General features: G+C 43.2%; 3 protein-coding genes across 4 annotated transcripts in view; 2 read left to right on the top strand and 1 right to left on the bottom strand.

Moving 5' to 3' along the window:
* L (zinc finger protein Lobe) overlaps nt 1–19,250 on the top strand; it is a 71,598-nt gene extending 52,348 nt beyond the window's left edge. The window contains exons 1-7 of one of the 2 annotated variants that reach the window (XM_071780725.1): nt 1,176–2,095; nt 5,674–5,912; nt 8,009–8,151; nt 13,468–15,286; nt 15,533–16,612; nt 16,933–17,157; nt 17,557–19,250. In XM_071780725.1, coding sequence (XP_071636826.1) covers nt 1,999–2,095; nt 5,674–5,912; nt 8,009–8,151; nt 13,468–15,286; nt 15,533–16,612; nt 16,933–17,157; nt 17,557–17,916 — 3,963 coding nt within the window. In that variant the 5' untranslated portion in view covers nt 1,176–1,998 and the 3' untranslated portion in view covers nt 17,917–19,250. Of the gene's footprint in view, nt 1–1,175; nt 2,096–5,673; nt 5,913–8,008; nt 8,152–13,467; nt 15,287–15,532; nt 16,613–16,932; nt 17,158–17,556 lie in introns of those variants that run through there. The other variant, XM_071780724.1, reaches the window with a different exon arrangement.
* Nucleotides 19,251–19,565: 315 nt separating this feature from the next.
* LOC139815312 (regulation of nuclear pre-mRNA domain-containing protein 1B) lies at nt 19,566–22,768 on the top strand. The gene is made up of 5 exons (XM_071782146.1): nt 19,566–19,897; nt 20,600–20,904; nt 21,152–21,286; nt 21,827–22,102; nt 22,190–22,768. The coding sequence occupies exons 1-5, from the start codon at nt 19,747–19,749 to the stop codon at nt 22,337–22,339; spliced, it is 1,017 nt and encodes a 338-aa protein (XP_071638247.1). The 5' UTR covers nt 19,566–19,746; the 3' UTR covers nt 22,340–22,768.
* A 1,181-nt stretch (nt 22,769–23,949) lies between these two features.
* On the bottom strand, nt 23,950–25,257 carry Cnep1r2 (CTD nuclear envelope phosphatase 1 regulatory subunit 2). Its single transcript, XM_071782151.1, has 4 exons — nt 25,049–25,257; nt 24,732–24,803; nt 24,355–24,489; nt 23,950–24,277 (listed from the first exon to the last, which is right to left on the bottom strand). The coding sequence occupies exons 1-4, from the start codon at nt 25,074–25,076 to the stop codon at nt 24,120–24,122; spliced, it is 393 nt and encodes a 130-aa protein (XP_071638252.1). The 5' UTR covers nt 25,077–25,257; the 3' UTR covers nt 23,950–24,119.
* Between the last annotated feature and the right edge of the window lie 514 nt (nt 25,258–25,771).

The following is a 25,771-nucleotide window of genomic DNA, read 5'->3' as shown; positions in this document are numbered from 1 at the left end:
TTTCAATGCCGCTTTATGTGCTTCATTTTGTCTAACGCCATTCGCAAAACTTGATCAACGACGCGAGCGATTTTCTCTGTATACAAAGCGGAGACTCATTTTCTACGGCGCTAACCGAACGGTAACGGCACTCTTTCGTGGTTGAATACCCCGTTGAAAGTTTCCTGACCGGCGCTTTTGTAGCATTAGCCGCGGGTAACGAGTCGCCTTGCGTACGAAATCGCCGTGAATTCGACAAGCGGAGAGTTTGATTGTTCGCGCGAATCGCAACGCTGGGTGCGAAGAAGTGGGGTCGGAAAAAGCGATTGCACGCGATTTAGAGGTTCCAATGAGCGAGACGGTCATTACACTCGTGATGCCATTTAAATAAATAGGAGACTTAACAATGAATAGGAGAAATTCATTAATACAAGCATTATAGTTACATCACGGACGAATCGGGTGACGAACGGTACACGGAGAAAATTTTATAGTAAATATTACTATGGTGTCGCACTAGCTGCGGACCATCGAGGAATTTTAAGTTAAATTACTATGTTTATGGTAAAAATTACGTTATTTAATCGTTTTTAAAACAATAATTATAGTATTTTAACTTGAAATTTCTCGATGGTCCGCAGCTAGTGCGACACCATAGTAATATTTACTATAAAATTTTCTCCGTGTACCGTTTATCTTTTTTTTATCCGGTTTTATCTTTTTTTCTTTATTTTTTCCTTTAAACAAACTATCTTCGTCATCAAAATTATTTTCTTGAAGCTTCCTCGTGAAAGAGTCGTCGAAGAAGAAGGTCCGCAACCTCGTGGTTGCGCGTACACATCGAGTCGGTCCTCTCGGTTCGCGCGCTAAGCGTCCTCTTCGGGGTCCGTGCGCGTGCGAGGTGGAGGATTAGGTGGAGGAGCCGGTTACGAGAAAGGTTAAATAGGTGCCGGGTGGCGGTGGTTCTCCGAAGGTGGGTGTACTCGTTAGTGTGTGAGCCCGCCTACCGTCCAATGCGGTGGCTGGTTTCCCAGAGGACTCCCTGGCCTCTCTCGCGCGGCTTTTCACGGTCCCCTCTCTTTCCTTCTTCCTGGCCGTCGTTTTCTGCCGGCACCACTTCGTTGGAGAACTTCGACCGTGTGTACGTGTGCGTGCGTGCGTGCCTGTGTGCATGTATACGTGCGTCGCTTTGCATCGCGCGTGATAATAGTCAACGGGTGGGACCCCCTTGACGCGCGCTCGCCTCGAGATCGCCCGAGATACCGGGTCGACTACTGACGAGGCCCGCAGTTCTCAGAGCATCGCGATCGACGGTGGATCGATCGCCGACTCGCGCGATCCAGACCAATGGGATCCAATGGAGAAGATCGACGCGGAGACGATGATTATTGAGATACACCAAGTATCTGATTATTCGACGGAAATCACGAAACGGAGAACCGAGAAGTGATCGAGAGGCACCCCGATCTAACGCACGCACGTGGAGAACGAGTTGGATAAAATTGTGGCAATCAAGAATTTGAGAAACAGATTCGCCTGTGTCTTGAGATTTGACGTGTAGTGTGCGGTGAGAATTCAATTATTTAAAGAAAACAACATTAAGAACATATAGTGCCTTAAATCGGGATCATCGAAAGCTGTTTGTTAATTGACCTATGAAACGATTTAGTTTCATAACATTTTAATCGATACGCTTTAATGACACTTGGATTGGTATACTCATTATTACCAGTCAGTCTTAATATATTAGCAGAGATGTATTATTGATCTCGTCTGTGTGACCTCGACTGATTCTTCAGACTACTAAGCCGCTTTCGTACCGATTTCAACTCTTACTCCGAACAACAGCACCTACAATCTGGATATTGATAATGATTTATGATTTATATACGATATATGATTCTATATTGACACTTCAATGACGATAGTTCAGTTTGATAATTCGTACACGTGACGTGGATTATTCGTAAACAAACTAAAGACCGATCAAGGTAAACACCAGGAAACGAAAAGGACAAGATGCTCTTCAAAGGCAATAGTTCACGGCTAGAATTGCTGATAGGAAAGATCCACGCGCACAAGGAACCGTCACAGGACGAGCAACACAAGTCTAAAGGTCTGGACATATAATTATTTTCTTTCTCTTTTTGTATCTCTCTCTCTCTCTCTCTCTCTCTCTCTCTCTCTTCCTTTTCCATTTTCTCATATCTTCTGTGTCCGTCTCATTTTCATCTACCTGAGATTCTGCTATTACACTTTTCCACGAAGTTTGACATTATACAGTCGCGCTTCTTTATCTGGTTCCACAACTTTTCATTCGCCACTTGAAATTCAGCAGACTCATTAAAAATTTTCTACTCTACGAATTTGCAAAAATTTTAAATATTGTGAAAATATAGAAAAATACTAATGAAACTATAACAAGTCCCGATACGAAGGTATTTTCGCCTAAGCTCGAATTTGGAATTCGGTTTATATTGATTTGTGTGATTACATCGTGTATTTACATTTCTGGAATTCTTGTATACGTTCCGCACAATAGAAGAAATTGCCTGGGCGTTGTCTCAGTCTAGCGCTATCGCTCCGATATGGCGATCAACGACAAACGAATATAATGTATTTATAATCGCGTCTCGTTTCATCACCCTTAGCATCGATACTTCTCGCGGTGGTCACTCTTTCTTCTTTCATTTCTTGTTTCTGGTCCCTCGCCTCGATCAGGAGTTGCTGACTAATCGCACTCAGTTAAAGCAGACACGTGGCGACGTTACACGTGCAGAATCCGAGCCCTTGAAACGCGACACGATACATCATTATTCTACTTAAGTACTTAATTTTAAATATAATTTAAGTAGTATAAATTATCCACGTGCTTGAAGCGAACTGAAAATTACTCTTTCGCTTCCTATTTCCCTTTCATTCCTCTCTGAGGATTTTGGACTTTCACTAAAGTCCTCAAATATCGCCCGTTGCGTGTAAATTGAGCCTGGCGAACCAAGTACGTGAAATATTATTACTCGCGCGAATATCCCCGTGATAAATGTTCATCCTTGTGCAATAAATAACCGATCTGTAAGTCACATACACGCACACGTACTTACGCCTTTAAGCATGCTGCGATTGATGACGATCGCCAAGAACAAGTTGATACAAAATGGCTTTCTGACGAGCGCGCTATTAAACTCTGTCGCCGGTAACAGCGGCGATAATTTTACTCCATAATTGCGAGTGGACAGCGTGAATATTTACCGCGAGACGCTGCTTGGTGTCAAACACCAATGTCATTGCTTGAAACGATTATACGAAACTTGAGCTTCCTGTTAAATCAGTACAATGACCTCTCATTGATTTTTCAAAATCGTCACGCTCACGATTAGGAAGATATTCCCAAAACGATCTTAAAATCAAATTTGTAACCAAGAAGATATCTCCAATAATCTCGAATCTTATATAATAAAATCCATTTATTTTGAGTGTATTAAAATGAATGGAATACGATAGAATCGCACGACAGAATCCAGAAAATGGAAATCTTTCGCTTTCTTTAGATTAGTCAAAAAGATGCTCACAGACGAGAATACTAGTCTAAAAAAACGAAGGAGACACTTTTCCCATTTGACGGTTCACGCGTTGCCGCGGATCCGCGCTACGCCACTGGCGCGAAAATCCGCGAGGCACGCGCGATCCGGCATAAGTCACAATTAACGAAGGCGTTAAGTCGGGCCCCTATTAATAAGCGTCGTCGAAGCGCTCCTATAAATAGTCCCGGGAACACGAGGCGACAACAGCATCACCGTCAGCGGGACGCGACGCGATGCGGCACAGGTCGCCAACGCGTGCATCGGCAGCTCGTGCCGCTAAATGCGCCTATTTTTGCCTCGATGACACATCGTCGCCGATCGGACACGATCTAAATAAGAGTTCTCTCGTACCAAGAGGTCTCTCCCTCGAGTCACCCCCGACATCTCGCGTGTCTTCATGTAGCGCGGACGGTATGCAGAGTGCCCAGCTGGTCAGCCGAGTGTTTTCGTCCTATGTCTTAAGAATTCCTGAGAATCGGTCAATGTTAAATATGACGGTAGCACAATGGACAGCAAACACATTTTCTATTTATAGATTGATTTGCTAATATGCTTCTCTAGCTATTGTTGCACGCGCAACGATCCTTCGTTCGGTCACGTTCCTTCGCACCTAGACAGTCTTTCTCCAACCTCTAGCTCTCGCAGCATTCACTCGAAGCGTTAACGGAACGCGTGAGTCAGTCGTAGTGCCAATTGGGCGAACGTTTCGATAGGTGCCTCGCATGTTGCGCAACGTGAAAAAAATAAGTCTCTTGTCTTTTGGAATATCGACCACAATTGTCTATCTACGCCATATAAATTGTTTCATCTTGAAAATTTTATTAATTTTATTCCCGATATAAAAACGGGTGTTTGAATTCTAAGAATATTCTACCTCGAAATTAAAAATGCGATTTCCAACGTATTCAAACCTCCTGCCTTTTGAGCCTTTTGATCGTCGTAATAATTCACGTGGAATCGAGGGGCCTGATCGACGTCCTTCTAAGAGAGGAAGCGACGAACCTCGCGAGGATGACGCGTGGGTGGAGGATGCGAGCCATTTACGCAGCATCCACGATCGTCGCTCGTATCTGCTGGGTGGCGGTCTTTGTCTTTCTCGCGCGCGTAGACTGGGATTCCGCAAAATCTCTTAAATCGACTCGTGGGTGTCGATCCATCGCCGAGGGCCGGCGACAAATGAGGAAACGGCCAACTAGCCGAGTCATTTCCACCATTTACGCGCGGCGCGCCTCGCTTCGCCTCTATCACGGAACGCTCGGTGATCTCTCTAGTCCTCATTCCCGGCAATTATAAATTATTTGTGATTAGCCGGCGTGACTGCGCCGGAAGTAGCGGCGCGACACGCTCTCCCTCGGCGACGAGGCGGAGGATGAGCCGGATTTTCTGTGACGGAGACGCGGGGGCCCCCACTTGACCCGGTTGCCCCGAAGTCATTTGACGTTTTGCGCCGGGGTCACTACTTCCGAATCGGGTATGAAAGGTGTTATGGTTACAATATGTAATTTTCGTCGAAATATCGAGGAATTATTTTACGTACGCTTTTATATGATACCAATCTTGTAATCAATTTTTTCGCTTGCAATATGCAAAATGATATATTTAATTAATGATATTACATGTCGATCATTAAAAATATTATATATTATTTAAGCAACTACATTGGTTTGTCTTGCAAAAGTTATTTAAAGAAAAGACTGAAACGCGAGGTGTCAGACCCTGAATTAACGAAGAAGGCGACAATCCCGCCAAGTGTTCCGCCTGTTGAATGTAGCCTAGCGCGATTTTAGGGTCGCGCAGGACCGCGATCTTTCCCGTGCCAGTCAAGGCTCGGGGGTTAATGGTACGAGTTTTACCGTCTCTGCTCGTTACGAGAACGATATAAAGGGACACGTAACAGGCGAGGTGAGACCGGCCAGATTCATAATGTTGTTACGCATACGTACAACGAGTTCGTAAGTCGTAGGTCGCCTTGAATATAGAAATGTCCTTTTCTTGCGACACTCGCGAAGAGACTTTAACGAGACATTTAGACCTTGATAAAAAAGAAAATTGATGAAAAAAAATTTAATAATATATCGAGGCATCATTGAGGTTCTTTTTTTATTGATTCCAGAGGCCCTAGGGACCGGAAGTTCCTCTTGGCACAGCGAGGATGGCGGGCCCAACTCGCGTCGCGGTGGCGAGACGCCGTCCTCTTGCGCGACACCGACATCGGCCAGCTTCCCGTCGGAGCCCGAGGTCGACGCTGACGTCGGCGTCAATCCCGACGGCAACAACCCCGCTGCCCCGTACCCCTGCCAGTTCTGTGACAGGACGTTCCCGCGACTTAGCTACCTGAAGAAACACGAACAGGTAAGGATGAGAGCAGCTTCTTCGATCACCAGATATTCCCTAGCTGTAATAGCTCGTTATTGTTGAAGACAAAAACGTACGTTTAAATTTAAAGATCCACAGATACAGAAATGAAGAGTCCGTAGAGAAGAATCGAATGTTTAATTTCATTATCACGATAACATAAAGATCAATCTTCCATGTTGGTGCATTCTCGTAGATGCGCTTTTGACGTTATTAAAAATTGTTGTAACTTCAAGTATCGTGCGCATCGATTTGCGACAGTGTAAGACGCAAGGTCAGTCATATGACAAAAAAAAGATAAAAAATACGAAACCAAAAGGATCGACATTCGTCACGGGCATTAGTATGCGCGGCATGCCGCGCATGTCGCGAATAGAGCTCTCCTCTCTTGTCGCGCCGTGTGAGAAAAGGTCCGAGGTGTGATTCCGCGAGGTCGACGAGTCCCGTACGCGGCAGGTTAACGCGTTTCCGCGCGGCGAGTGTCCTGCCCGAATGAGAGACGCGTGGCGAGTCCTCTCCTTTGGATTTTTCTGTTTTGCATGGCGGTGGCATTAGCCCGTTCTTCCGCGTCCGAGGCCGGCCGCCGCGGGTCATCATCGGGTCAGAATCTGTAGCGTTGTGCCCATAACAGGTTGTACCGGTTATCAGGTTATTCGTCCAGGTGGCGGCCGCCCCTTCGGCCTCCTCCTCGCTTCTTCCTTTCGCAACGCGAAAGCCCGCTGCTGAATATATATATATATATCATACGCGAGCTGAATCGCGCGCAGATACAACTCCGATAATCAAGACCCCGAGTACCCGCGTCTAGGCAGATAGCTGTCTATTTATGCTACGCACAATGTTGGCCTTACTCTACCGACAATCGCGGCGAGTAATCTCAATCCTTCGCGAACCTGTCGTATCGCGAAGTTAACGTTGACAGATCCACAAACGTGGAATTTTAAAGATTGACAAGATATCACGGATTCTAAAATTAAACATCCAGAGACGAAAGAAGCAGCTTTGATATAAGATTTACTTAGACATTACATGCGTCAATCGATAACACACGATTTATCGATGACACCCTTTGACATCCTGATTACAATCACATGGCCCGAATTCTGGCCAAGTGTTCATCTCTTTAACATCTCTGGTTGTTGTCCGATTATCGAACTGCGCCGAGCACACGGGTCTTCTCGTCGCCATCGGGGAGCCGTCGTCCGGTGTCGGTGGTCCTCTCCGGCCGGCCGAGCGAGAGACCAAAGCGGCGATCGCTTCGCCCATCGTCTAGATTGTCTCTTCAAAGGAGCCGACGGCTCGAAAGTCGACCGACGCGGTCTCGTCGTACGTGCCAAGCTTACTTACCTTGTCGCGACCATTTCGTGGCCGGAGCGGTACGAGAAGCGCTTTAGTTCCGCGAGCGGGAGCACGGCACAAAGAAGGTGACCGTATGGGATCATATCGGCCACCGTGATCTGGGTGGGTGACGCGTCCCGCGGCCGACAGAGAGCCGACTTCTTCTTCTTGCTCCATGAAGCTCGCATCCTTTTCCACCGACTCCTCTCCTCTCTCTTTCTTCGCGTGCTTGATAAAGTTTCTCGCGCAGAGTATTGAGACGTTAAGCATGAACCGGTTAAATATCTCTCCCAGATTTGGTTGAGACACGTTTTGTTTCGTAATGTCTGTTTTGAATTCTATATAAATTGAGACTAACAGTATTGGACTGTATTACTAATGCAAGACTTTTGCTTGGCGCGTGGTGTACATATTTAACGTTTCATTATATCATATATATAACACAACAAAACATCTTTATAAATTGCACGTCAACATATCCTAGAACTACGTGATTCTGTAACGAGGAAAACCATAATAAAGATCGCAACGTTTAAGCGGTGTACAGAATTTTCATGATTTTGGTCAAAGCTTCAAAGATACGATAATGTTTCGGAAAATTTATTACTTTTCTAATTGTAATTGTTAGAAATAACTAATTTCGTAAAGCGCGCAATTTCCCGATCGATGAAAATGAGTGCGCTGATATTTTTATAAACAAAATCATATAATCGAAGAGGTGGTGTAATGTAACACGACGATTGTATTGTTTGCAGAGCCACGGCGATCAGATGCCGTATCGATGCAGTTGGTGTAACAGACTATTCAAGCACAAACGCAGCCGAGATCGTCACGTGAAGCTGCACACCGGGGACAGGCGATACCGCTGCTCGAAATGCGAGGCCGCCTTCTCCAGGAGGTAAGCGTGAAATCTCCGAAGTACTTTATCATCAACTACCAAATTTATCAAACGATAATTTATAGACGTCGTAAACCGCGAAACTCGAACTTCAAACCTTCTTTAAATGTTTCGAATTCTTTCCAACATGTCAATCTATAAAAGATTCAATTGACACTTATGGATTATGTCATAAAATACACATACGTACACATATACGTAATCAGTAAAGATCATCAAGGTGTAAAAGAAATAATCGCGCTGGCGCAGCGATAAACGCAACAGATGGCTGAACGAGGCGCTGCCTCGACGGGGTGCTGCCGGTTGTCGGTGCGCGACGCGCGGGGCCCAACGGGGTCCCACTGGCCGATTCGAGGGGACCCCGATCCAACGGGTGACAAATGAGTAATGATCACACGACGACTGCGGTCCCGGGTGGCATTAGTCAAGCTTACTCTCTTACGTGGCTGTTTCTTTCTTCCTTCCCTCCCCGCACCCTTCTCATCGTCTAGCTTGTTTGTTTCCCTCTTTCTCACGCGTAGGATATATTCCCTCTCTCGCACGCACGCACGCACGCACGCTCGGCATTGAATCGTCTTGCGCGCATTGAAATGCTAAGCTGGCCCCGCGCGCGGAGCACCTTTTTCTAACTTGACACATGTGTATGCACGCGTGTGCGCTCGCGTATACGCGAGCCCCCGCGGGGCCCGGGCGAGCGGACAGGTAGGACGCATAGGTGTTACGGGACAACAGGTAGAACATTAGTCAAGAGCCTCGTTGCCGCTCGTCCGCCTTCGCCGGCCGTTAAAGTCGCGCTCGCGACCGTCGAAACTGCGCGAATATCTTCGCAGTTTCGTTCGCCGTCGTCGTTGGTTGCCCTTCGCGAAGAAACGAATTTCAGAAATTTGCGATTGAATTAGCAACGAATTTATACTATAAATTAATTAATTTTCATTAACATCGCCAACTTTTGAGATTTGACTATCCTACCTTTTACATGTTACACATGATTGCATTATTAGTTAAAATTCAACGTTGTATGAAACGTTATTGCTTCCTGGATACAGACTTTTAATATCTATTTATAGGCTCTTTTCTTTCATGAAGCTCTCTTGAAGTTCTAACAAGTCTTTGCTCCTCATCTGTCAACCGCTATTATAATCGCACCGCCAGATCTTTACGCCACGTCTCTATTCGTCCTCCCACCTTAGCAGTCGGCTTGGGTGACCCAACAAAAGGGTGAAAATCTCCGTGGTTCTCACGCTGAGAATCCAACGCGAGAGATCTGTCAGCCCTTAACCAAGACTTTCGCTCATGACAGATTGCGGACACGCAACAATGTAACGTTTCAGTTGTATCATCTCCCTACCAAGAGTATACCCTGTTGTCAATCCAAGAAAACTAGTAAGACCAAAGTATAGAAATCTATTCAACAGCTCATACAACTTACACAACTTGAGAATCAATATCTAATCAGCAACATAACGGCAAGAAATTATCTGCTTTTGTTACAAATTTTTAAGTTTAAAAATTTCCGAAAACCTCGAAAGAAAATATATGTTTGCGTTAGGATAGTCTTAAATCACGTAGAATGTCTTAACTTGTCAAAGTTAGATCCGGTTTGACCGAAACTAATCAGAGAATCTTACGTATCTTAACGAGCAACACCGTGTCTCTCACGGTGGTGTTTTTATTCTCACGGAATGCGGCAGCGAGATCATTTTATCGGCAGTTTCTCGCAATTCTCATGGTCCATGAACGCTGAAGTCACGATCCGACCTCCCGATGGACGAATGCCCTCCGCTTCTTTTGCCGACGTGTTTTTTCAGTTGACACCGCCTGTGTGTCACCTTTTTGCTTCAATCTAATTTCTATAAATGAAGTTAAGACGTGCAATTTTTTTACACAATCGACTTGTCAAGTATCGATGCAGGTATTGCATGCAAATTGCAAATCGTGCATCTAGGCATAAATTAATAAATAATATTCATTTGAAATCAATAAATACGAGTCGAGACTAGATGATTACTTTTTATCGAACAAATGACTTTTCGTACTTGAATCTCTACGGAACAAATGAACGTTTCGAGATTGACGAGAGCACGCACCCACGAATCACCGCGATAGGGTGATTCTTTGGACTGGCGAGGGTGGAGTTTAACGGACCATTTATTTCCATTTCCTTTCAGCATCCCAAACGCGATCTTCTTCTTCTTGTATAATGGCTGCTCGCCATTACGCGCTTGAACTCTACATTCTTGTAAGGATTAGACAGTTAAATCGTCACAAAAGCTTTAACTGCTATTCTATCGCTAAATAGCTCTTTTGGCATTTCACCTACAAGTACTTATTTTCAGATTTATTCTTCTAAAGGTCGCGCCTTGAAGATAAAATATTTTTCTCGTGAATTAAACTTTAAAGACACAAGTCTTTATGGAACTTTATTTTTAAAATATAATTCCGATAGATACTGCAGAGTGTGTGTGTGTGTGTGTGTGTGTGTGTCTATTGGAAACGAACACTTGAAGCGCAGTATTAAATAATTCAATCGCAGAGCTTCTTGATATCTTTCCAATCTTGGACAAGCCAAATGTGATTGTTTCAAATGAAAAAATAAAATCTGTTTGTCTTAGATCCGCTTTTTGCATTTTCTAAACTGATGTGGATAGGCAAAATGTAAAGTACGCTGAATCGAAACATTACTAAGGATATTTTTTAGTATCCTTTATTAAAAAGTATCGATATAATAGAAAAATAGTATATTGATAGGCTATCATAACTTCCGAGTATTCGGGCTAGACGAAATCAGTTTAATCCATTGTTGTTATTATCGCGAACGAAATTTTTTCGCTTAAGAATACCGCCAAGCATCGCTAACGGATAACTCCACCGTCCGAATGTCATCTCTCATCGTCTTTCGTCGAAGGTGACACGTCGGCGAGACGCCGCGTAATAGCGGCGTCAAAACAGGAATACGCAAGTATTTAATACCGGCTCGACCGGCGCGGACTCGTCGCCGGACCATTCTCTTCGTTAAGCGACCGCGACGCTTTTGAGTCCGTCCTTTTTCGGTTCTCCTTTTTTATCTTTTTTTTTCTCCCATTTTTTTTTCGCCTCGCATCGTCATCGGTCGGTCGGCCGCGAAAAGATACGCTCGATAATAGGACAGCCGCGGTTCACCCGGGCGATAATCCTGGTGGCGCATGAATAATTCAGACGCAAAGTGCAGGAGTAAATTCGCCGTCTGTCTTCGTTTCGGCGTGCCGAGACAGCTTCGCTTGACCGTCGCGCCTCGCCTCCTCACTCGGACCTCGGACCTCGTGGACCGATCTCGCCTTAAACGCCCGCGGATTCAGTTTTCCGCCGCGCCGACCTGGACCGACGCCGACGTGTACACCGGGCGACCGGGCCGATGAATTATTCATCGGCCAGGTCCACCGCGAAAATCGCCGGAGTCGTTACCCGGGTTCGACCTGTCCGAAATCTCTGTATTCTCTCGATGTTATATTCAAACGCTCGTCGCTATAAATGTATCTTCGTATATATCGCTCTCCTTGTTACAACAAGTAAAATAATCACGACTGAAATATCATTTTTTTTATCGCAGATTTAAGATGTTACCCCGATCCGCCCAATCCGCGCGAACCTCGAAAATAGTTATCTCGGACTCGATATATCCAGACTCTTTGTTTATTCATGCCGGTGATCGAAAAACACATCTTTGATGCGCGTATCTTGGACAAAGTGAATCATAAATACGACGCGAAAAAAATCCGTAGTTATCGCGAAAATTTCTTTATTTTGATCGAAACCTGCGAGAAATATGATAAACTTGCGACCGTATCATTAACTTTGGTTATTTGTTCTGCGTTATCGATTGGCGGTCGCGAGGGCGGTCGTCTAGTAAAAGACTGAGGTCGATTATTTAAGAAACAATACGAATATTATTTTTCTCATTTCTTCCACGAGGGATTACAAACGCGGGCGATGCTTTCGTTTCATCTTGTTTTCTTAGTATCGAACTTCGTTTAATGTTAGAGAAAAAGTATACAGAATTATTGGAAATAATTACTATTTAAATATCGGATATTTAAAAGTTAACGCCATTATTTCATTATTTTAATGCAGAATAACGATTTCCTATGCAGCTCTTGCACATTTAAATACAAAGAATCGATGGCGTTTAAAATTTATACTTTAATATAGCTTTTTGTCCATATGAAAACGGTGATAGTACGGCGAAGAATGATTTTAGCTACATTCTCTTCTTAATAGGAGAAGAATTATTTATTTATTTTTTCAAACGGTCGAAATGTCATCGCGCGCTTAATGTGGTCGCCCTGGTGTCGATATCTTTCCAACCTAAGTAAATACATTCAGCATTTTATTAGTGAGGTACTTAATTAGCGTCCGAGGAGGGAAAATATTTTCAAGCAAGTTACGCCGAAAAGCTCCGTCCGTCCGTCTTCATTAAACATCCCGCGTTGCGCTCTTAATCGAATTGCCATCGTTTAATTCTTTTCCTCGGATTTAGACTTGTCGATCGCATCACCGATAAATCCAACATTAAACGATTTTAGACGCGAGTACCTCACTTCGAATTGGCTGATGAAGTTACCGAATCGCCAATAAATTAGCATTATCGATCACATCCCGCGGTATTATTAAAGATCGCTGCGCTATCCGATGGTTCTATGTCCGACTTCCGCGGAAATTGAAATATCTCTACGAGGCGAATCTATTTTCAAGCACTTGATTGACACATGGTACTTTTGATAAGCCTTAATATACATGACTCGCCACGTATTACAGGAAATAGAATTTCTTGAATTGGATCCTCGATCTGTACAACGAAAGTCAATTTAGTGTTTTAAAGATAAGTCGATCTTATAGCATCGGTCTTCTATTCCGATGATGATATACGGTGATCGCAAGTGTCAGAGAAAACTCGTATAAAAACGGTCAATTTAAAAAAGAGGGACCGTTTGAAGCTAAATACTAGTTCATTGAGCAGTACATCATCTTTAAGTAAAAATATTATTTTAATCGCTATAATAAATTTTCAATATTCATAAAATTTTTAACACGTATAAATACATATGGAAAATGTTATTTGAGGTAGTGTGTTATATCGAAAACCATTTCACTTTTTATTTTGTACCATTTGCACGTATCTTTTATTGATCATTCTATTTAGCGTTTACATATGTGACCGAGTTAATAATTTAATTATTAACTCAATTTTACTGTTTATTACGTATCCCAATTTAAGCGCGCGACGCTTCGACCACGTTTGCCGCCACGAGCTTTCGACATATGAGTATTTCGTTTTTCCAGCGATCACCTGAAGATTCACTTGAAGACGCACGACACCCAGAGGCCTTATCAATGCACGACTTGCACGAGAGGCTACAGCTCAGCCGCGGCCTTAACGTCGCACATGCAATCCCACAAGAAGCATCCCCAATCATCGTCCTCTCAGTCGACCGGCAAGCTCCAGGACATTGACTACGGTAGGAGAAGCGTCTCCTCCCACAGCACGTCGTCCCCGCCGGTGCCGTCGTCGCCTTCGCCGTCGTTGAACCTCACTCTGAACCCGAGGAACGCCATGAAAACGTCGCAGGGTACCGGCAGCACGTCCACCACGCCGATTCTCAACTCGCCCTTGAAGCTCGCCTGCATGTACTGCACCCGGGACTCGTTCACCTGCATGCAGCAGCTACAGATGCACGTGCGCACGATGCACCAGGCGATTCTCAGCGGCGCGGAAGGTCTGGCGCGGCCGCCGTCGCCGAGCAGAACATCGAACGAGCAGCAAGCGGTGTTTTGCTCGCGCGATAAGCCACCCGATCGCCAGGACAGCTCGAAGGACTCGCGTTCAGATCGGAAATACCCGCCTGAGGAGAGAGCCGACAGGCCTGCCGGCGAACGGGACCACTACGAGAACGCCTTCACCTGCGAACAATGTACCATGAAATTCTCCACTCTGGCTTGCCTGCGCGAGCATTCGCTGTCGATACATCGAGTGGACAGTGGTTTCAGCGCGACGATGGTGATATGCCCGTTGTGCGGCATTCCGTGCACTTCGACGGCAGCCTACGCCGAGCATTACGTTCTTCAGCACTGCGAGAATCGTCGACTGGCGCCGACAACCAGCATAGATTACAGCGAGACGAAACTGAACGGCGTTTACGACAGTACTCCGTCGAGAGACTCCAGGGTACCGAGAAGCAGGGACGCCTCGGAAGCCGCTGATCTCACGAATAAACGTCCGACCAGGCCATCCGCGGACGCCGCTGGCGGCTACACCGCCGATACCCTGTTGTGCGGCCAGTGTAACGCCGCGCTGAAGGATTTCGAGTCCTTTCGCGAACACGTGGCCCGGCACCTGCAGGCCGACCATCACAATCAGGAGATATCCAGCAGGCAGCATCTGTGTCCCAAGTGCGAGACTGTTTTCCCGACCCGCGAGGACATGCTGGCCCACTTGACCAAGCACTATCTGGGCCAGGTCAGCAAGGAATTCGCGTGCGGCGCCTGCAAAAAGTTCTACCCGCATCCGGACCAGCTTCAGAGACACTTGTTGGACTCCCACGCCCATCATCTCTACCGTTGCGCTCTGTGCCGAGACACGTTCGACTCCAAGGTGGCGATACAAGTGCATTTCGCGGTCAAGCACAGCCAGGAGTGCCGGATCTACCGATGTAGCGTGTGCACTCTGTCCAACAACGAGAATTCGCCACCGGGAGGGAACGCGGGTTCCGGTGACGGTAGGAGCTTTTTCAGGAGCGAGGCCGAGATGGCGGCCCACGTGCGCAACGTACACGCGCCTCCTCCCGTCGTTCAGTCTTTAATAAATAACAGTCCTGTCGGAGCTGCAACAAGAAGTCCGGCCTCGACGCCCGGCATCGTCGGAACGCGCTGCGTCTTCTGTGGGACATGCTGCAGTTCGGAGCTCGAGCTTCAGCTTCACCTGGCCAGCCACTCGGCCAGTCTCTACAGATGCCCCATCTGCAGAGAAGGCTTTGCGGTGGAATTTCTGTTAGATCGACACGTCGCCCAGGTTCACCATCAGGCACCGCAGGATCATCAGGCGCCGTCAATCAGAAACAGGGAAAACGGACGTGTTCATCGACCTGCCAGAAATCAGGAAGAAGTAAGTTTTGTTACAATTTAAAAAAAAATGAAAAAAAGATTAATTGCTATGCCAATGTAGGATAAACGTAGAAATATTTCAACGGTCAAAATATATATTCTTAAACATTTAGATTCCGTATTTTGTAGATAATAAAAAGAAATTCTTTCCTTATCTCTCTCCAGTTACACTGTATTATACAGAGATATTCCATATAATATAATTAAGTGCGTGTAAGACTTGTAAAATAACTTTGCTAAATTCTAGGCGAAATCTCTGAAGAGGGGTCGTTCGCCAGCGTCGAGCAACAACAATTCTGTGAACCAGCGCGACAACAACAACAAACGTCCGAATTACGGCACTTCCGGTCAGCAATGCGAGCTCTGCGAACGCGGTGAATTCGCGAACGAGGCCGAGCTGCAGGCACACAAGAAACTCGCCCACACACCCCCGAAGCTGTCCAAGTCTCTATCTACCTTGAGCATGACATGTGGCTATTGCGGCGAGGTCTGTCGCTCGCGAAGCGAGCTGGAATCTCACACGAGGATTCAGCACGCGTCCAACGAACCGGGTGGTCGTCACAAGTGCAATATCTGCGACGAGGTATGCCCGTCCAGCGCGAGCCTGGCCGAGCACAAGCTCCAAAAGCACTGCAAGATCCAGCTGAGCGACACGTGCGTGGTATGTCGCGGTTGTCTGACGTCGGAGAGCCAATTCCTAGATCACGTGCAAAGGCACAGTCTGGGAAACGTGGATCCGCAACAACGACTGGACAGTACGCTGCCTCATCTGCCCGCGCCATGCGTCGTCTGCCGACAGACGCTGATCAGCGATCTGGAATGTCGTCTGCACGCGCGGTATCACCTACGAACGTCCTCGGGATCGCGCAGCGCCGGCTCCAGCCCGACCAGTCCTGGTGGCGGCAAAAGCCAGAATGGTTGCTGCCTCTGCTTGCGCGATTTCGCGGTCGAAGACTTCGTCAATCTACCACCCAATCCTGCCAGTACAAGCGGACAGCTGCTCAGAGTCTGCAAACCGTGCTACATGCGACACTCTCAGGGACTGCCTATTCTGAACTCGACAACCTACGAGCATCAGGCCAAATACGAGGCGGCCTGGCTCGCGAGCAAGGACGGCCAGTGGGACGAGGCCAAGGACAAGTGGGAACACGAAAGAGGAGTCAAGGTGGAGGATCGATCCAGGAACGAGGGAAACGCGAATAAAAAACGGTGCGAAGAGTGCGGGGTGAAATTCGAAGATCCCGAAGAGGCTGAGAAGCACAGGATCGCCGAGCATGAAAAGGCCGCCAGCGGTAACTTGAATACCTACACCTGCATACAGTGTCAAGTTAGTATGGAATATTTCACGTAATTTCAATAATAATTAGAGTAATGTAGGATAAAATATAAAAGACATCTGCCAATTAAAAAAATCCAATTTTTACCTTGTTAAAATAATGATAGTGAAGAAATTAAACGTCGAAAAAATATAAATTTATGAATAATTTACGTTAAAAAGATAAATATGAAGGATATTAAAATTTTAAAGATTTCCATAAAAATTTTATAGGTCTTTTTCTCTTTTTCTTTCTTTTGAAAACGATACTGTTTATAAATTTATATCGTTAAGTGAATATAGTTTTCAAGATAAAATATTAAAATTTCTAGATGTCGTTTCCAACTGAAGCGAAAATTCAGCAACACGTAAGGAAGGAACACTTGGAGGCATCGGGGAAAGCATCCTTGGAGGCTTTACGGTGCCACTTGTGCTTATTTGAGGCCGCCAGTCCTATGCAGCTGCAAATTCACTTAATAGAGCACACTTTCGCCGGTTGTGCCGCCCTTAGCTGTTACATCTGCCAGTCGCTCTTCACAACTCCCATTGGCCTTCAGGTAATTTAACCGTCTGCTAATATATATGTCTCAAACGTAAAATAACAGTTATTCACTCACATTTATGGCAACGACCGTAGATTGTCAGAGAAGAAAATGGTCGAATAAACAACTTCAAGAATCCGCGCAAAAATGGCAATTAAAACAAATTAATTCACTACTCTTTGAACGAAAATTTAACTTAATCGCTATTGATTCCCAAATATTTCGCGTGAATTTAGAATCTTTTCTTAGCTACAGACGAGATTGCATATGTTTCATTAGATTCGTCCTTATTTTCATGCTTTCGTTTAAATTTACGCCTCTTTCATATCAAATATATAAATATATATTGAAACAGAAGTTTATTATTTCGTTCTTTCTATTTATACGAATACGAAACAACGCGTTTGTTCGCAGAATCACATGCTACAGGAACACGGACTGGACGCGCGACCGTACGATTGCTCCAAGTGCACGCTCAAGTTCTTCTTCAGCGCGGAATTGGATCATCACGTATTGACCTTCCACCGTCCAGGGGAAGAGATCCACTCTTCGTCGACCGAGAACGCTCGCGAAAAGAATCGCGAGCCTGAGAAGCGCGATGGTGTAACGGTGAAGGAGGAAGTGGTGCAAGGCGGCAAGGAAGAAGAGGAAGAGGAGGAGGAAGTAAATGTGGATGATCAAGTGGGACAGGGGCAACACGATGAAGTTGGACGAGAGGAGCAGAAGCTGAAGACGGAAATAAACGGCGAGACATCCGGCAGAGTGGAATCGTGATTTTCTTCGGTCAGCATTACGTTTCGTTCCGTTCTAGGATTAATTGATTATTAGGAATTCGTTATTCATTTATTAAGTTTGCTACCGTCATTCTAACAATAAGCGGCAAATATTTTTTACGACGCAAACCGAAGTTTCTTAGATATCGATTTGCGAACCGAGCAAATGAAGTTCGATACAGTATTAATTAAGAGTATTATCGAGGAAAATTGCCGTTCTTGTAATTATTCCATATGGTTAGTTTTTTACATATAGGTGTAATAAAATTTCGATATAAGGTTGCCTTTTTTACTCTCAGATCCTATCAATTTCAAGTTTATAGATGCCGAATATCCATGTTTTCAAGGAACATACGTTTATTTGTGTTAAGTTTAATGAGAGAGTAGTTGGCATTTATTTTATATCGTTTCAAGCAACCGTATTTACTCTTATAGTTACTCTTTATGATTGTAGAAGTACAATGCATAGTTTTTAATTGTTTTTCCTTTCTAAGTGCTTCGACGAATGACATCCAGCTGCTTTAGCGAAACTCGACCGACTGCCAAAATTAAAGCAATCACGGTGTACATCTTAAATGTATGCGTACTTGTATACATATGTATATACCTGAACGTTGTTAAATTTACATTATACATTAATACCTAAACTTTGAGAACCCAAAGAAAAGAAAAAAATCCAATGCGTGTGTCAAATCCCAGAAATTGGTGCACAAAATCGATTTTTATTTCTTTTCTTTATAAATGCGAAATATTTCGATTTACCTCGAAATTATTTCCATTTATAATCTTTCAGAAATACTTTCAGAAAAAAAAGTAATTCTCTTCAGATTCTATAGAAAAATTCTGAGAATTGAAGCTAGAAAAAAAGAAAATTAATTGAATACGTTAAATTATCTAATTTTTATATAATATTATGTTTGCAATATTGAACGTTTAGTATTTTGTTAATTTCTAATTGCGTTCTATAAGTGCGAAACTACTGATTGTAACGATTATAATTACAATTTGGTTTGTTACAATCGAGTGCTGAACTCGATGAAATAATTATCTCTATCTTCATGAATAAAATTTGTAAATATTATGCAAATAGCAAGAGATATGTTATAAATGTTCTAACGATTTATATATTAATAATGCATAAGCGACGAAATTATTGATATTTAAGAAAAGACGCAATAACTGTCCATTATCACATAGCGCTAAAATAGTTGTGTACGAAGTAAGTTATTGTTTCGAAAATCGTACGTACTGTATATACAGTAATTTGTCCATTAGGCATATACATATAGCCGTTTCTAATAAGGCAATTATATACGAATAAATTATTGTTCTAAATCGGTTTAATTGTCTATCTCTTCCCGAGCTGTTTCATATCATCGGTCACACCCATTTGATTGACAAATAATTAAGCAGATCGAATAAGCGTAAAAAAAAGAAAATGGTGTACGGATTGTATAATTTTATTTTTACAAAAATAGACAAAAAACTTTCCTTTTGAAACTGAATGGTGGCGCCATCTAGCGCGAAACTCGGGAAGCCACGAGGCAACTCGGTCGGCACAATCCGAGTATCGCTTATCGAAAGGGGAGAAAGTTCGTGTAGATTCCGCGATTTGCCGCCGACGACGTTGGCGGCGAAAGTATCTCGGTGCGCTTGCGCAAAGCGCGCGTCCCTCCGTGCCTCCGTCGTCGTCGTCGTCGTCGTCGTACGTTTGCGCTTGGTTCAGCTGTTGTCTCCGGTCCGCACTCGTGTATACGCGTGCGTTCCGCAAACGCGACCTCGTCTCTGATCCGACCGAGAGACCCCGACGAGGACCCTCGCCGACGGCGCGATGACGGGGTTCACGGAGAACGCCCTGATCAAACGGCTGATGGACCTGAACCCGTCGCAGCAGAGCATCCAGACGCTCTCGCTCTGGCTGATACATCACAGAAAGCACCACCCGACCATCGTGAAGATCTGGTTCAAGGAGATGTGCAAAGGTACGGGCTAATTTTCGTCAACGATTGCGTTTGTCCTGTCCGCCGGATCGAAACGTTGTCCTGGGCCCGACGACGCGGAAGGACGTCCCGCGCGACGCTCGCCGTCCCGAGCGAGCGTCATCGAAGTTTCTAAATGACAAAACAATTAATTAAAGGCGATACAATTGCTGTAGAGCACGTGGGGGGCCGTAAATCGTCGCAATTGTGGCTCGTTTCTGACACAGGGTTATGTAGTTTGGATAGATATCTGTTTTCGATGAACGTTGCTTGAAACAATTGTTAATCATTGATCCTTTAAGGTATTTTTAAGGAGGGAGGATATGTGTTAAGAAAAGATACGGTACTTGTTGAATTTCCATTTATTTAAATCAAATAAATCAAATTTATTTAAATCATATCAAATTTAAAACTACTGCTATCTTCTAGTCAAGTGAAGATAATAGAAGGTGATATGTTAATGCTTATTGGAAGCAATATTGATGGCGATAATACTTGAATTTACTATGAGAAAAATAGAATTTATTTAAGCGTGAAAAACATTTTAAGGAATCCAAATACAGTTGAATAGCCATAATTGAGACGAATGGTCGAACTATAGCAACAGGAATCCTTGTCTGTACAATTGTAACTCTCCTGCGACTCCGATCCTTTATGCAAAAGATATTAGCGCAAATTTAATATTTTCTACATACGTTTTTACAGTGAAGGACAATCGCAAGTTGATGTTTATGTATCTCGCAAACGACGTCATCCAAAATAGCAAGAAAAAAGGGCCAGAGTTTGGAAAGGAATTCGAGACAGTCTTGCCAAAAGCCTTCGAGCACATGAAGGGTTTTGACGACAAGACGAGAGACCGGTTGAACAGGTTACTACAAATTTGGGAAGAGAGAGGGGTCTACGACAAAGCACAGATAGCTGAATTTAAAGCGGCTTTTGCTCCATCTGAAAAGGACTCTGCAGCACCACCACCAAAAAAGAAGGCAAAGATCGAAGTAGAAAAAACAAAGGTACTCTTAAATTACATCAAGAACCCTAAATAATTAAAACTTTTAGTTTGAAAATAACGTAAGTACGTATTGAACGCATAGAGATGCATGAAAATAACAGAGCTTATGTAATATCTATAGCACAACATACATATTTCGTAAATAATACAGCTCTTTTATATACCAAACAATTTTTTAATTGCTGAATTGTTTTCTGAATAAATCAATTGCGATAAATGAGATCTACATGCATCTGTTGCGCTTACAGAAGGAAAAGAAGGAGAAAAAGAAGTCTGAGACTGAAGTGGAGGTGGACGGCACCAAAGAGCTTCACGTAACGTTGAGCCCGAGGACCCCCGGCGGCGATCCACCGGAAACCGAGGAACTCATCAAGGCCTTAATGGTTAATATCAATTATACAAGCAACAATCATGATGCGGAATTTGTATCGTTAGCAATAAAATATTTTGTTCATATGAAAATACATGTTGAATCCATGAGGCATATCAGCAGACGCTATAACAACTCTGATATATCCACCCTATCGATTTCATGCTTTGTTTAGTTGTGTTGTCGCTTTCTTTCACTCCAAATAGAATTTACGTTTGCATATTCTCTTTTGGTTTCTCGAAAGCTTCACTTTTCGCGGAGTAAATCGAGCGGATGCTGGTTTTCTTTAGTGATTGATCAGTGCTTTGCTTCAGTACAAGGAATATTACCCTTGCTATTGCTCTCTCAATGCCAGAATCTTTTGATTGATCGATTTTTTTTTTTTACTCATTGCGTTGCAGCAACATGTCATGTGTTTTGCTCTTCCTCGTACGGGCAAAGTACATTGTACTAAATGTAGCGATGGTGAGGAATTCTGCGAGGGACGTGACGAATTTATTGGAAGATCCAGAACATCGTCGTGGATTAACGGAGCCTTCTCTGTGGTTTTCAGGATCTGGAAAACACTGCGTCCTCGGACGCTGGCGTTAGGGAACGTATCGCGTCCTTACCACCGGAGGTTTCGGAAGTTTCGCTACTCGCGAATCTCGCTGATCGAACGGCTGCGGATCAGTTGAGTGCAGCGGTAAACGAAGCTGCCGCCCTTCTCGCCGACTACAACGGACGGTTGCAAGCTGAGATGGAGGACAGGAGAAGACTGCTGACGATGCTGCGAGATTACACTTTGGCGCAAAGGCAGCTACTTCAACAGGCTCAAAGCACTCTAGAGGTAGGATTGCTTTCTTTTCTTACTATTTAAACGATATCTAACATAAATCTAGTACATTTACTATAAAGAAGTGTTTTTTTTTTCCAGGACTATAAAGAAAAGCTTAAGAAGGTGTGTGCAGTTCGGTCGGAGGTAAAGTCTCACATTTCGAATCTTCCCGATTTGACGCAGTTGCCCGACGTGACTGGCGGCCTGGCACCTCTTCCTTCCGCCGGCGATCTGTTTTCCATGCACTAGTGTAAGATTGGGAACGCACTCGGGCAAGTGGCGTTTATATAGTTCATTCACTTCGGTTTACGCGGAAGTAGACGGAAACGCGTCGAGAGATCCATAGTACAAGAGATTTATACGACGACAAAGTCTGAAAGATTGTAGTCGGCGAACTTTGTACCGTGGAACATTTGATAAATTCGATATATATATATGTAATGAGAGTCCTCGAGTATTACGTGCGTAAAGTACGAAACGGGGAAGTACCGACAGACAGGAGGAAAGTTATTGAAGCTGTTGATACTGAGAGTAATGTTCGCAATCGTTTTCTTGGGAAATTTTTTATTTATACATGTACATATATATAAATAAGAAATTCTTACGACTGGATACCATTCTTACGGCGAATACAAATGAATACGAGGGCATGAAGAAAAATATATTGTGTACCGTAATTCTCGGTTTTGTACTTTAAGTGACGAGTTGCCTAACTCATTTTTGAATCCTTTTTCGCGAAACAGCGTACAGTATCTAAGTAGGTTAACATAAATTCATTTTTATGAAATAAATTGTTACAGAAGAGAGGGTATCTTATGTATATCTTATATATATGTATATCCTAACGGCATGAAAGATAATGATGTTCCTGCAATGCAATGCGACGCAAATCTGAAAAAACTTGAAATATCCCGTAAGATTTATTTTGTATCCTATCAGCAATCTATCTCGGATTATACAATATATACATGTAAACAGCGCGCATAATCAAATTTGTTGTGCGCTTGTTACGAAAATCGTAAAATGATTAAGCAAGAGTGAAATCCATTTTATAAACTCAGTTTGCAATTTATCCGGCAAAATTATCACGAAATTCAGAATTCATAGAATTGACAGGGGCTAGCCGAGGCTTTCTAAGCCGATAACGAGGTGTAGATGCATGTATACACATATTTTTAAAAAGTGACGGTGTTTACTTTGTGCATTAAACCTCTGTACAATTGTTAGACATCTTACAAGATATTTTTCAAATACGCAATCACTGTCCATTGATTGGTATGTTGGAGATAGCACTCCGAGGTTGCGTTACCATCACTTGTATATATTACATACTGTAGTCTAGTACGATTTCAGAACTGACAAGACACTCCTCATGAATATCTGACTGTGAACGAACGATAGAGTCCGCATAGATTATAATGTTGTACATGTGACTATTTTAAAAAGACAAATTGCGTGACTGTGCAGATTGAAATCGGAACAGAAGATTTGTAATATGCGGAATATTACTGCGGAATAAATGTTTTGATCGTTATATACATTGCGGCTTTGGAATCGATTTTGGGAACTTTATATAGTTACTACCTCTTTAGTTTACTGTCTCTCGTCTAATTATGGATTTTCTTCGTCAATTTTCAAGTTTCAACTTGTGCTCGAATAAAAAGGTAAATTTTCAGGAATTTTCGGAATTGTAACTCGTGGAATTTCAATGTCACCTCTTACTCAATATAGTCGTCTGATACTTTGTCAAGATATTAAGTCGTCAAAGTATTAGAAGAATATAATTTCTCAAGTAAGAGATATCATTAATTCAAATTCCGAAAAAGTTGCGATTCCAAGATTATATACATACTCAGGTATATCCACGTGTGTAAATTTTATGTGCGCTATACAAGAGATCACATATATGCATAATTAACTAGAACTCATAAGGCTAAAAATATACAGTTTTAAATTCTCTGCTCGCCGTAATTTCGGAACAATCTTGTAGCGCACAAAATAATGAACACATATTATCGTCGCAAACACTCTAAGTCTCGTGGGGATGAGGAGGTCTTGTGGGCTTCAGAATTAACTTTCCAGTATCATCACAACTCATGTTGAAATCGCCAAGCACGCTCCTGGCTCGCTGGGTTATAATGCTAGGTGCTATTACTCGTCTATGCACTCCCATCATAAACAATATCACTGCAAAACGATTTCCATCAATGCAATTGTAATTTCAACTTATGTAAAATACATAGGGAATGCTTCTTCATATCTACCTAATATTATACTAGCCATCGTGAAGAATGGATGATTATATAAACTCTGCGTGAAGGATACTGCTGACGTATTAGGATCTGTCAACCAATGCCAGGCACCGATGGCGGTGCAAATGGACATTAAACCCAGCAGCACTGCAAGAACATCCAGACACTTATTGTTAGGGTAATCGACAAGTTGAAGAGCCATAAGAAAGCAGGATGAGCTTCTAACAAGCAAAATAGTTGAGCGTACATAATCAGAATGATAAGATATCTTAGAAAAATTGTGAGACAACTAGCAAGTTCAAAGAATACTTGTTATATCATAGTATTTTATAGATGTATTATGAAAACACTGCAAACACATATATAAAAAAAATTTTTAAAGGACGTACTTCTCCATCGCGTGGTAGCCGGCTGTAGGCTGGCGATAACTTCAGTGAGTCGCCTTTCGAAAGCTTTCAAATCTGAAAGTGCGAGAAGCAGAAGTTTCAGGTTGGAGGATAACCTCGAAATCGACGTCGTTCATTTCAAAACCAATCGAGTGTCATTAACGCTAAAGTCGACGAACAGTCTCACTTGATCTTCGACTCGAGACAACAGTCAAGTTATCGAAGATAACTGATGCACACTTGACAACAGATTGTTTACTTCTACACCGGTTTTAAATATAGCATGACATCTGTCACTTTTCTAACGTGCTTTCTTTTACCTTCGCATACTGTCTGGTCCAGCGACATAACTTTCTACAGAATCAGGACGCGCATCTGCCCCAGATTAGAAGAAATTGGAAGAAATCTATCTACGATGATTTGGACAGTTGGTTGACAGCAGGTGACGGATAAACAACACCGCGAGTACCGCGACCGCATCGCGAGGGAAGATAAAATTCGCGACAGCGCCGTGAGCCGTCATAAGTGAAATTCTGAAATGACTGGAGTGATCTGTCGCGAAATTTTCCGATAGATAATATACCGACGAAATATGTTCTTTTATTATTTGGTAATAAAATCATAGATACGTATATATGTATGTCATTATAATATGGATGGAAGTTCTTTAATTTTTGTTCTTACAAATTCATTTAAATTTTACAAATATAATAGGTGAAGACGTTTTGTTTTTCAAATTTAACAAAAGTTTGACATATACATATATTTAAAAATTGATTTTTTAATAGAGGCATCAAGAAAATGACATCCAACTTTCGATATAAAAAGCTTACAATCTGTTGGTAAATAAATAATGAACGCGCCGCGTCTTACGGCGTACAAGGCACCCAGAGATTCACATATTTATACTTAAAATATACAATATATCTATATAATTTACATAATAACAGTATGGCGTAAATAAAAGCAACGTCTGATGGCTCAAAGCCGATGATGATTTTCGCAGAACGTGCTTTTTACTTCGCTGACGTTTGATAAAAGCT

This window comes from Temnothorax longispinosus, chromosome 6, assembly GCF_030848805.1.
Source record: "Temnothorax longispinosus isolate EJ_2023e chromosome 6, Tlon_JGU_v1, whole genome shotgun sequence".
Taxonomy (NCBI): Eukaryota; Metazoa; Arthropoda; class Insecta; order Hymenoptera; family Formicidae; genus Temnothorax; species Temnothorax longispinosus.
The sequence above is the reverse complement of the archived record's forward strand: the minus strand, read 5'-3'. Positions and strand labels throughout refer to the sequence as shown.

Coding starts and splice junctions, on each gene's coding strand:
- Cnep1r2 (XM_071782151.1), bottom strand. CDS start 25,076: ATGTCGCTGGACCAGACAGTATGCGAAG. Junction 24,804..25,048: donor GGACCAGACAGTATGCGAAG/GTAAAAGAAAGC, acceptor TCGCACTTTCAG/ATTTGAAAGCTTTCGAAAGG. Junction 24,490..24,731: donor GGCTACCACGCGATGGAGAA/GTACGTCCTTTA, acceptor ATGTTCTTGCAG/TGCTGCTGGGTTTAATGTCC.
- LOC139815312 (XM_071782146.1), top strand. CDS start 19,747: ATGACGGGGTTCACGGAGAACGCCCTGATCAAACGGCTGATGGACCTG. Junction 19,898..20,599: donor GTTCAAGGAGATGTGCAAAG/GTACGGGCTAAT, acceptor ACGTTTTTACAG/TGAAGGACAATCGCAAGTTG. Junction 21,287..21,826: donor AACTCATCAAGGCCTTAATG/GTTAATATCAAT, acceptor TGTGGTTTTCAG/GATCTGGAAAACACTGCGTC.